Raw genomic sequence first — 11,730 nt, forward strand, 5'->3', positions numbered from 1 at the left:
TGCTATATATTCCGCGCCCGACTCCGCCCATCCATCCGTATTTTTGAGTCCACAAACATCCACAATGGCTGAGAACGCACCCCCGGCCGAGGGCGCTGCTGCCCCGTCCAAGAACGCCTTGAAGAAGGCCCAGAAGGAGGCCGAGAAGGTTTGGAAGCCCGACTGTGCCAGCGCCCCATCAGACACGCCATTGACACAATTCTCCCCGTAGGCTGCGAAGAAGGCCGCGGCGAAGGAGCGCGAGCTGGCTGAACGCCTCAAGCAGGGCGGCGGCGATGCCGGCCAGGACGTGTCCAAGGAGGACTACGGCGAGCTGCCCATGATCGGCTCGGTCCCCCACACGCCCTCGGGACAGAAGCGCGCCAAGTTCACGGAGCTCAAGGAGCAGGACGAGCCGGTCGTGTTCCGGTGCACCGTCATCAACGCGCGGTCGCAGTCGGCGAAGCTGGCTTTCCTGAACCTGCGCCAGGGCGACGAGACGATCCAGGCGGTGGTGGCGGCCAGCGAGAAGCTGTCGCGGCAGATGGTCAAGTTCGCCGGCAGCGTCAGCGCCCAGTCCATCGTGCTGGTCCACGGCCTGGTGCGCGGCGTCAAGGAGCCCATCAAGAGCGCGACGCTCAAGAACCTCGAGGTCCACATCCAGAAGCTGTACATCATCTCCAAGGCGGAGCCGCAGCTGCCGCTGCAGGTCGAGGATGCCGAGCGCCCGCTGCCCGAAGAGGGCGCCACGGCCGAGGAGGAGGCGGCCAAGGAGGGCGAGCGGCCTCGTGTCGCGCTGGCCACGCGCCTCGACAACCGCGTGCTGGACCTGCGCGCGACGCACAACCGCGCCATCTTCGGCATCAAGAGCGGCATCTGCGCCCTGTACGCCGAGTTCATGCACGCCAAGGGCTTCACCCAGATCCAGACGCCCAAGCTGCTGGGCGCCGCGTCCGAGGGCGGCAGCAACGTCTTCGAGTGCACCTACTTCGACCGCAAGGCCTACCTGGCCCAGTCGCCCCAGCTGTACAAGCAGATGCTCGTCGCCGGCGGCTTCGAGCGCGTCTTCGAGGTCGGCCCCGTCTTCCGCGCCGAGAACAGCAACACCGCCCGCCACTTGACCGAGTTCACCGGCCTCGATATGGAGATGGCCTTCGAGGAGGACTATCACGAGGTCGTCGATCTGATTGTCGAGATGCTTCTGTTCATCTTCAAGGGGCTGCGTGAACGCTACAGCAAGGAAACCGACATCGTCCGCGAGTGGGCCAGCGGCGGCAAGAACACCATCGAGGACTTCAAGCTGCCCGAGGACGGCAAGGTCCCCATCATTCCCTTTAAGGATGGCGTCAAGATGCTTCGCGAAGCCGGAGAGGAGCTTGGCGACTACGAGGATCTGAGGTATGCTTGACCTTATCCCATTCCCCCCACAACTTCATATCACTAACCCCAAACCTCCGACAGCACTCCCCAAGAAAAGCTCCTGGGCAAGCTCGTCCTCGAAAAGTACGGCTCCGACTTCTACGTCCTGGACCAGTTCCCGCTGGCCGTGCGCCCCTTCTACACGATGCCGTCGCCCCACGACCCGCAGCTGTCCAACTCGTACGACATGTTCATGCGCGGCCAGGAGATCATGTCGGGCGCCCAGCGCGTGCACGACCCGACGCTCCTCATCCAGCGCTGCAAGGGCATGGACCCGCCCGTCGACCCCAGCGGGCCCGGCCTCAAGGACTACGTCGACGGCTTCCGCTACGGCTGCCCGCCCCACGCCGGCGGCGGCTTCGGCCTCGAGCGCATCGTCAGCTTCTGGGCCGGCGTCGGCAACGTCCGCCTCGCCAGCCTGTTCCCCCGCGATCCGCAGAGGATCCTGCCTTGAGCGAGTTGAAAAAAAAAATGGATGACGATTGTCGAAAAGATACAGATGAGTTTGTTATTTCCCGCTTGAGTGGGTATACGGAGATATTTTTTACAGATCAAAAAGAGCAACGAATAGAGAAGAAAGTTGTCTGTCTGAATGTGATCGATCCTATGCAAAAAAAAAAAATTGAAAGGAATATGACACGAGAGCCCTTTGAGTGTACACCAACAACATATTGAATAAGCAGCAGTATGTACGCACTATTTGTGCTATACTACTAACAACACCCCAGAACACCTCTTCTCCGCTGAAAAGTCCCGAACCAACTTAGGATTGACTCCAAAACTTCCTTCATCAATGCTGAAGAAAAAAAAAAACCAATAACCCACCCACCATTCGCTTGCCCATCGCTTGCTCTCTCCCCTCTATGAAAGAGAAAAAAAACCCCTCCCCCAGGAAACCTTCCCGTTCCATTCTCCACCCATCGCAACCGCCAGCCAACTTCCCAGGACACGCATCATGTTTATTTCCCTCCCTGTCCTTACTACTCACTCTCTTTCTCTCTCCACATCAAAACCACCGCCTCCCATTCAACTTCCCCCACCACCTCCTCCGCTCGCCCTCTTCCCTCGGCCCCTCCCACCACAAGACCTTCCCCTCTCCCAGCCCGGAGGCCATCCCGGCGCTCCAACCGCTCACCGCCTCGATGCTGCTACTACCACCACCTCCCCCTCCACCTCCTCCCCCTCCCCCTCCCCCTCCTCTCCCTCTCCCCCTCTCCCCCATCCCCATCCACGTCCCCACACCCACATCGATATCAAACACAGTCCCCCACCCCACACTATGACTCAAGCAGAAACTCGCCCTAACCACGACACCTTCTTCCCTACTACTACTACTGCCTTTGGCTTTGGCCTGTGGCGACAGGTACGGGCCGATCTGGCGGGCGACCTGGCCGGCGAGGGCGCGCGGGGCGTACATTGCGTTGAGGCGGCGGGGCCAGGAGAGGGGGCGGGAGGCGGCGAGGACGGGCTCGGGCCCGGTGACGGGGTCGCCCGTGACGGCGACGAGGTGGTGCGTCGTGTTGTGTTGGGCGATGGCGGCGGGGGGTTGGTGGTGGTGGTGGTGGTGGTGGTGGTGGTGGTGGTGGTGGTTGTTGTTGATGTTGATGTTGTTGTTGTTGTTGTCGTTGTTGGTAGCGGCGTCGTTGGGCGGACCTGGTTGTTGCTGTTGTTGTTGAGCTTGTTGGGCCTGAGCGACTTCCTCTGGTGGGTCTGGGAGCGGATGTGGATTGTTCGGGTTGGCGGCGATGTGGTCCTGGAGGTCGTGGTAGAATTGTAGCTCGGGGTCGGCGGCGCCGGGAGGAGTGGTTGGCGGACGAGGTGAAATTGGTGTTGGTGGCCGCATTTCCACGTCGCTGTCGTCGATGTTGAAGTCGGATTCGGATGAGGCGTCGTACTCGGGAACGAGAACGATCATGGCTGACGAGTCTGGGTCGCGGGTGTTGAGCCAGAATTGTATTATTTCTTCGTCACGGGGACGGTCCTCATAGTTTGTGTCCAGCCACATGCTCATGGTCAGGTATTTTAAATTGTGGAAATGTCGGAGAGGCGAGAGCAGCGAGTGTGAGAGCTCCGTGGGGGCAAAGAGGATTGGTGCGCCTACGTAACCGCAAAATTTGAGCTCGGTGATCGTGTCGGCGTGAAAGGACGCGACGGTGTGCAGCATCAGGGACGGGCCGAGCCAGTCGTACTGGGGTTCAAACTGGAAGTCTGCCCCAGGCGGAGCAGGCGCTTTCGCTGCCGTCTCATTCAAGGCGTTCAGATCCTCTTCATTAAGGTCCCAATCATCATCGCCGTTTATTTGGAACAAGTCGCTGCTTCCCCAGCAGTTCCCGATCGGACTTGAATTCGCGATCATGACGATCTTGTTGAGGGGGCATTTCCACAGCGCCCGGATAGTCTCATGCTTCTCCTCACGTGGTATACCACCCTCCATCTTCAGGTGTTCGACCTTAGTCATTCGGGAGGCAAACTTAGTGATGAAATGCCAGCGCCGTCCCTTGGCTCCCAAGGGGTATTGAAAATCTCCTAAGTTGTGGCTTTCCGCATCGGGATGAAACGTGGTGTCCACCCGTAGTTCTGTCAAGGTACGGGCAAGATTTGATATGACACGGTCTTGCTGAATTGCCGCCTGACCCTCTGGGCGTAAGTGGCTGAAGAAATTCTCCATGGGCCAAGACAGACACGAAATATTTGGGTGGGCTTCCATGAACTCCAAGAAATCGATAACTGGTGTCGGAGAGCCAGGTGTATCCAGTCTATCCAGTAAATACGTCCCGCGCGGTAAACTGTGACAAGAGTATAAGGAAAAGGCTTCGCAAGAGGGCTCAGGAGACTTACTTTGTCCAAGGAGTCATGACATTGCGCAGCTGGAAGGCGCGGAGGTGAGGGAAGCGCAAATGGCTCAAGCAGGAAAACATGTCTCTGACAAGCCATTCCTCGCGCTGTCGGTACGCGTCGTCAGATAGTAGCATATCGAGATTTAACGAGGTTAATGTAGCCGCGGAGTCGTTCAGGAGAAGCTTCAGGAATTTCGCAGGGGAGGTAGGTCGAGTCCTTTCAAACTGCTGATCTTCAGGCACATGGGTGGATTCCAGAAAGTCCTTGACCTCGGGGAGAGCGTCGTAGATAATCTGGTCCAGCCGGGTCGCCTCCAACAGTGAGGCCTGGGACGCGGCAGCGCCATTGGGGACCACTTTGTCTATGGTGGTCATGTATTCCCCTCCTATGCCATTTTGCAGCATTCTCTTATGGATCAAAGCCCTGCTCAGAGCCATGCCCTGGGTTACGACATTGGTGTGTGTGAGGTCATTGAGATAGCTCAGGCGCCTGAGCCTTAGGCTCGTAATGCCTGAGAGGTCGGGCCAGAACGACGAACCGACCGGCCCAGGCTCTGGCATAGAAAGAGAACAGTACTCAAGCCACAGCCGCCTCAAAGGCACATTTTTTGGGCGACGTGGGTGCAAGAAGCCCCAGATAAGCCCGTAAGTGAGGAAGTAGTGTCCATAAATGATCCTTAACGTGTGTACGTTGGTCATGTTCCGAATGGCCAGCATGAGTAGTTTGTGGGTGCGACTGTCGGCAGAGAGAGTAAGCGAGCGGAAGCAAAAGAGCGGGAGCTCGTGGTAGATGCTGGGCGTCGGGAGGTGGCAGCGGTGGAGGACGGTCTGGACATGACAGGCGATGGCGGGCTTGCTGCAGCATGTCAATAGGTGGTGCTTGGACGCATGTACCTGTGGCCTCACGTTGCCAGCACCAGCAGCTTTCGAATTATTGGAGTATCATCATGCTCGTCCGCCAACTCGTCGATGACGCGCCGGGCTCTGAGCTGCGGCCGGGACGCGCGCGGGTGCAGAGTCCAGCAATCCTTGAGCTCGACGTCTCTCCAGAGCAGCGGGATCGACAGGCGGTAGCCCCAGCGGCAGGTTTGGGCGAGTTCGAACAGGTCGCCCTCGCCGAGGTAGCGGAGAATGTCTAGCACGAGCTCGTCCGGCAGCGACAGTAGATGCTGGAACGGCGTTAGGAGATCTCTTCGCTGCGCTGGAAGGCAGTCAGGCTGGCTTACCGGCTGACGGGGCTCAAGCAGTTGCATGGTGGCGACGGCAAGAGGCAGCGCGCTGCGGCGAGTTGCAGCGATAAGGTGAGATGCGAGGTTGCGAGATGGTCGACCAGCTGCGCGCACCCGCGGTGGATCAGCGGCGCGGCCCAAGCTCCATCCATTGCCGCGACGCGTTGTTCTGTCTACGTCACCGTCAGAGCGCGTCTCCTCAACACGGAAATTCAAACTACGGCATATCTACCTTTTGCGTCCTTGGACCAAGCAATATGCATGCCTTGCTGGCTAGAGGTGAATCCAAACTTTATACTATTCGGCCAACCGTCGGTCGACGAACTAACATTCTGCACATGAATCGAATCAATGTCCAGCCGCCTCCTCCATGACTTCCCAAAGCCCGCACATAATATGAACATTACGAAAAGAAATTCTACAAGCATCATTCGTCCACAGTGTATACACCCCAGAGGAAGAACCGCGCTCAAGGCACCAAAATCCACCTATAAATGCACAAGTTCCCGTTGTCCGGGCACACATCCTTGCGGTCCAGCTGCTTCCTGACCGGTCCCGTCGGGCCGCTGGCGTACTTCGCAACCGCACCGCCGAACAGCAGCTGCTGCCTGTCGTCGTCCTCCGGGTACTCCTCGTCGCCCCACTTGCCGAGGAAGTCGAGCCACGACGTCGGGACCGAGTCGGCAGCGTCGCCGAGCGCCGTGAAGGTCGGGGTGCCGGTGGCGTTGGTGTAGTTGTAGAAGTAGGCCGAGAGCAGCGGATCCCAGAGCAGGCCGCCGTCGTCGGGGCCTTCAGTGTGGTCCTCCAGCAGACCTACGGGCAAGTTGAGGTTGGGGATGGTGTGGTCGTGGCCGCCGGGGATGGCGTAGTTGGCGTGCGTGCCGTTGGCGACGTAGTTGATGGGCTGATGCGTTGGTATGGTGTGTTAGTTCGTCTTCAGTCCATGCTTTTTGGTGTGACAGATACTCACGCGATCGCCAGATTTGTGCAGAACGTCGTAGGCAAAGTTTTGGCCGTTGGCGTGCTGCGAGTACCACACCCATTTCGGCTCGCCGTTCTCGAAGCGCACCATGTTGTGCTCCCAGTCCCCAACGTGGTTGCCTACTTGGAGGTCGAGCACGACGCCGCCCCAATTGTACGCGTAGAAATACATGTAGAAGGCGTCCACCGTCCCGTTCCCTTTGTCATTGACAATGACGGCTGCAGTGGTGGCGTTTTCTGTCTTTCCGTTGCAGTCGGGTTTTACGCCCCTCAGCCAAGGTGGAGTCTGCGTGATATCATCCTTCGAAGTAAGGTATATCTCATCACCGAAAGAGTTCAGAGAAGCAAGGTTGTTGAGATCAAGTGGGGATTCCGCGCCAGACACAACCTTGAAATCAACTTCTGGCTGAGTATTATCAATCTGTGCCTGTAGGTCGGACGGGAAATAAGCGTCCTCGTGGTGAATGTAGCTCAACGGCGCTGCAAAGCGAGAAACATTAGCCTCCCTTCGAGAATACACAGTGCATAAAAAGCAAAGGAAACAATACAGAAATGAAAAAAAGAAAGGAGGAATAAAACAATGATTTTTCGAACTATGCTCTCCCACTCGCTGAAGCTCAATCACGACATCAGATCGCGTCAATAAATGATTTCACCTACCATAATCCAGTACAAACTGGGGTACACCTTCCAGCGCACGCTCTGCAAGAGCCTCCCGGACGTGTATCTTCCCAGAGCATTGGGCGTGGGCCAGCTGCACCGCAAGCAGTACTCCGCCACCGGCACGCTTCGCAAACCGCATAGCGATGGATAAGAGGATACCCGGTCAAGGAACTTGGAGATCAGTGGTATCTGAGCAGCAAAGGAAAATGGAGGCAGCAAATCGACCGTCTTCTTGCGGCTGGACGGGGATAATGGTGTGAACAGACAGATGAAACGAAGGATCCCAAAAACCAGAGCGGATCAGCTCAATGCAGGGCCATCACAAGTATATATTATATATGCAGGCTCGTCGATAATCTTAGGGAGCCATGCCGATGGTCATGAGCAGAAGGCGGGCAGCCCTGACAGGTGGTCGTCGATCACCCAGCTTTCAAGGGTCGGGATAGGGTAAGAAGTTGGGAAAAACCAGGATAGCTGCCTCTGCCCCGCCATGGGATTCGGGACGGCCACTCGTGCAGCAGGAGCATGCAAGCCATAGGGGGCCCGTTGCGGATGAAGCGGATGGGGACCGAGGCGAATCGCGAATCGCAGTGCCTGTACTGCGTATGGCTGGCGTGGCGACTGACCCGTGAGGCCGCAGGGGGATTATCTTTGGCGCGTGGGCCGTCGTGGTAGGTCGTGCGCATCATGAACGTCTCGGTTTGCCTGCTCATATGCGCGCTGGTCCCATCCGTTCTTTTTTCTAGAAGCCGCTTTGCTGCTAGCCTGGCGGCGGCAGCAACGAATGAGGAGCCACATCATGGCCATTAAAAGAGATGACGAAAAAAAATAAAGCAGTAGCGTCCGGGAAAGCACGAACTCGCGTGTCCACCCAGGTCCGCAGCAACCGCCGCCGAGCCTTGGGCCCACGGAGATGGCAGCCGACAAGATGATGGACCAGCGGCGGACTGCCCGTATGACAGCAGGGGGGACGGCTTCGCAGCCAAAGCGTGAAGGACGTGCGTGCGTGTGTGCCTGGCTGGCGCCACCCGAACCCGTGCGGGGTGAGCTCCAAATAAGACGCCCGAGATGCGACGACCAATCCGCGTCCGCACCTCAGCCACACGAAACAGGATCGGCCGACCCAAGCGGAGGCCGGCAGGAGCGCGGCGCAGGAAAAGCAAACAGGGCCCCTCTGCCGGAAAGACGGGCGTGTTGAAGCGCTGACCTATCTACGGCGTCGCCGATACGTACCTGCCATACGCGGAAGGGACGCATCTCCCGCCTGCCGTGCAGGTGCTCGACTGGTGCAGCGGCCGGTCGGCATGCCGATCGCCCCTCCCAGCTGGTGTGCAGCACGTATTATTCGGATGTGCGTTTTGGCACGACGTCGAAATTAGGGGCGCCATGAGAGAACGTGCCGCGCCCCGGCGAAACACGTTGGTCTTTGCCTCTGATGCGAATGATGATTCCACGCGCACTAGCGCCGCCCAAGTAACAGACGGGTCCTGGCCTTTGGGTCCGCATCGTGCTGCGCTTCGGCCTCTGTAAATGGCTCGTTGCGGCGGAACCATGTGCGCGTGCCCAGGGCAACATGGAAGCTGATGTGTGTCGCTGATGACGGCGACATGTCCCCGAGACATGCATGCATCAATACCACCTCACCCGCTCTTTGCTCGCATCATGGGAACTGCAGCCTCGGGGCCATCGTGGCCCTGACACTAAGCCATGTCAACCCAGAAATATTAATGCTCCCGTCCGGCCTCTCCGTTTTATTCAAACGGTGGGGCCCGAGTCTTGTCTCGTGTGCCGCCGTCGGCCTGTGTCAGCTGCTGGCTTCCAAGCCGTCCCGCTGATTCGCAGATGCTTGTATTACTATTACGATGCTACTCCTAGCCCTGCCCCTGTGGCGACCAATAATGGAAACAATCTCCAAAACAACAACTCCACGACAGAGGCATGCAAAGCAACATCCAAACGCCCCTGTCTTCTGTCCCTCACCTCTGATAGATATCGTCATGGCCGTCATCTCTTAATCGGAAGATCAAATCATTGCCTGGCTCTGCTTCCCTAACCCTCTCTAACCTCCTTTGCTGACCCCATCTACTGTCAAGAATGAAGTGGGTATTACGCCGTCAAAGAGACTGCTGATTAAAACCTTGTTTGCGACGCTGGCTCCAACGATACGGTGCGAAGAATTTGCAGAATTGAATGGATCAAAGCCGTCTTCCGGTGCGTGTGCTGAGCCACGCCCGGAGTGCCCTACTCGCGCGCGGCATCTGAGAAGAATACCCATGTTCGGACTCTGTCCGTCACTTAGATAACATACTGCAGCGTGTGATTAGCGCTTGGCCCATATCCAATGATCAATAGCTCGAGGGTGCAACTTACGGGGATGAAGAGATACGGCACTTGGCGCTCATACTCCTTCCACGCCTGCCCATACCGCTCCCTGCAGCGCTGAATGTCTCTAGCCGCACGGTGCACGATCATGCAGCTGAAGAAGAACGGATAGAACCACGGGAAAGGGCTAGCGAAACCGCAAATGAGGCCCCAATTGAGCGCGAAGTACAGGTCGCAGCTGTAGTGCACCTTGCGCGCAAGCCCATACCAGCCGTCCGCCAGAAGGTCCTTGCCGGTATCCGTCTGGATGACCTTGGGGTTGTGCACCTCGCGCCAGGGAAGAACCGGGAACGTCCTGCGGTCGTAGTCGGAGCCACGCTCCTTGCGACGGAAGTGGTTCTTCTGGCTGTTCGCCGTGTCCCAGACCCAGTAAACAAACAGGTAGGCAGGGAACATCACCGCGAGGAGCCACTTGGAGTGCGCGTATTCAGATGGGTGGTGGTTGGCGAGGTACAGAGTGCAGTGGCAGTAGCTGAGCGGCACGCCGGCCAGGTTCCAGAATGTAAGCATGAAGCCAAGCTTCTCGAAGTACATGTCCCTAAAAATGCCAGGTTAGCCGTGCTTTATGAAGCCGTGTGCATGCCAGATCTCCATACCAGGTCGTGACAATCATCTCCTCGCCCTTGGAGCAAGCGTTCGCGTAGAGCCAGTGGGCCATGACAAGGAAGCAAACCTCGCCAGAGACGTAGCCGTAGTTCTCATATTGCCTCGCCGCCGTGCCGAGAGTGAGGAAGTACAGAATGAACCAAGGCATTCTGACTTCGAAGAACATCTTCCAGTCTAGCCATCCAAAGAGACGCGGGTTCAGTTCAGCGCCCATGAAGAAGTCATAGACCGGGTAGCCCGTCATACGAACAGTGGCACCACGAATATGAGCGCTAATGTAGAAATAGAAGCTCATCAAGAAACCCGAGATAATCGCAACGGTCATGAGAGGCCCGAACTCGTCGATCAAGGTGTATAGCTTGAAGTGGCCAGTGTAATGCAGACCCAAGCCCAAAGCGATGCTCGTGTACCAGCTCCAAACCGCAGAGCAGTAGTAGTCGAGCTGCTTGCCACCAAGGTGCGGCAGCGCCTGGCCCTTGGAGTACACGCCAGGCATGAACAGGTAGAAGACCATCTGGATGGTCATGAAGGTCCAGTAGATGGTCCAGGCGCGCGCATGGGGGAACGCATGCTCGTAGCACATCTGGAACATATGCTGAAAAAACTCTCCTAGGCTCTGGCCCTCAGCCGGTGTAGGAGGACGGCCGCCGTAGAATGTCGCGCCCAACCACATGTAGTACATCAACATCGGAAAGCCAATCATCATGGCTCCCGTGCCCCACGAGCCGCCAAACTCGAAGTGTGGTGAGACCTCCGTCATGGTCGGGTCGACGACCTGCTTCTTAGGCTTCTCGTCCTTGACATGGCCATTGGTCGCGTGGCCGTTCGCATGGCCGTTCGCATGGCCGTTCGCATGGCCGTTTGCGTGGCCGTTCGCGTGACCGTTCGCGAATCCGTTGGCGAATCCGTTCGCGTGACCATTGGCGAAGCCGTTGGCGGTACCGTTCGAAAGGGGCTCTTCGGTCTTGATCGAGACAGCATCGGGAATAGGCGTTCCGTTCTCAGAGGAATCGCCGTCGGCAGACTGGAGAACAGATTTTCGCGTCGTGCGGCGGCGACCGGGGGTTTCGACGAATCCCGGCTGGGAGGGCTTCCTGTTACTGGAGGTCAGGATCTCAGTCCATGGCGGTGCTGGGAACGCGCAAGACGGCGCGGCGCAGGCCAATTGGCGTAGCGTTTCGGATGCGCGGTGCCGTTCTGTCGCTTGTAGGGCGGTATAAATACCTGGGCGTGGCTCCCGTCTGCGAACGCGTCACTCGCTGAGACATGGTTAAGGAGACCAAGGGGCGGTCTGAATGGCAGTAGCAATGGCGGCGAGGGCGAGCGGCGAGCGGGCGGGGGCGCGCAAATTCCCTGGGGCAGCGCAGGCGGATGTGTGAAGCTGACGGCCTCCTGCTTTGCGCGACTCAGTTGCTTTGCGGAGGGTTGTTGTTGCAAATCGTACCTTCCTCGGCCTTGTTGACACTGTGACACCGCCAAATTTGAAAAGGCCCGCTGCCGCCGCCGTGCTCGAGCTAACGCCCTAAATTACATCACTACACCTCTTATTGCTCGACATCCCCGTCACTTGCATCAACCGAGCCGCCGTCGTCGATAGCGCCGTTAGAAATTTTGCTAGACGTGCCGTGTGGAGG

At 57.9% G+C, this 11,730-nt stretch overlaps 3 protein-coding genes across 3 annotated transcripts; 1 reads left to right on the forward strand and 2 right to left on the reverse strand.

Moving 5' to 3' along the window:
- Positions 1-64: 64 nt before the first annotated feature.
- Positions 65-1,852, forward strand: BKCO1_2600045 (aspartyl-trna synthetase; the record flags this gene model as incomplete). Its single annotated transcript, XM_020273444.1, has 3 exons — positions 65-148; positions 212-1,377; positions 1,441-1,852. 3 exons carry the CDS (start codon positions 65-67, stop codon positions 1,850-1,852), a joined length of 1,662 nt encoding a protein of 553 aa, XP_020130193.1.
- Positions 1,853-2,404: 552 nt separating this feature from the next.
- On the reverse strand, positions 2,405-7,247 carry BKCO1_2600046 (vacuolar protein sorting-associated protein 62; the record flags this gene model as incomplete). The annotated part of the gene is made up of 8 exons (XM_020273445.1): positions 2,405-4,184; positions 4,237-5,091; positions 5,142-5,404; positions 5,462-5,637; positions 5,697-5,796; positions 5,988-6,368; positions 6,435-6,925; positions 7,106-7,247. 8 exons carry the CDS (start codon positions 7,245-7,247, stop codon positions 2,405-2,407), a joined length of 4,188 nt encoding a protein of 1,395 aa, XP_020130191.1.
- A 2,156-nt stretch (positions 7,248-9,403) lies between these two features.
- BKCO1_2600047 (delta(24(24))-sterol reductase) lies at positions 9,404-11,364 on the reverse strand (the record flags this gene model as incomplete). Its single annotated transcript, XM_020273446.1, has 4 exons — positions 9,404-9,415; positions 9,479-10,028; positions 10,087-11,190; positions 11,321-11,364. The coding sequence occupies 4 exons, from the start codon at positions 11,362-11,364 to the stop codon at positions 9,404-9,406; spliced, it is 1,710 nt and encodes a 569-aa protein (XP_020130190.1).
- Between the last annotated feature and the right edge of the window lie 366 nt (positions 11,365-11,730).

The sequence above is a fragment of the Diplodia corticola genome (assembly GCF_001883845.1).
Source record: "Diplodia corticola strain CBS 112549 chromosome Unknown scaffold26, whole genome shotgun sequence".
NCBI classification, from domain to species: domain Eukaryota; kingdom Fungi; phylum Ascomycota; class Dothideomycetes; order Botryosphaeriales; family Botryosphaeriaceae; genus Diplodia; species Diplodia corticola.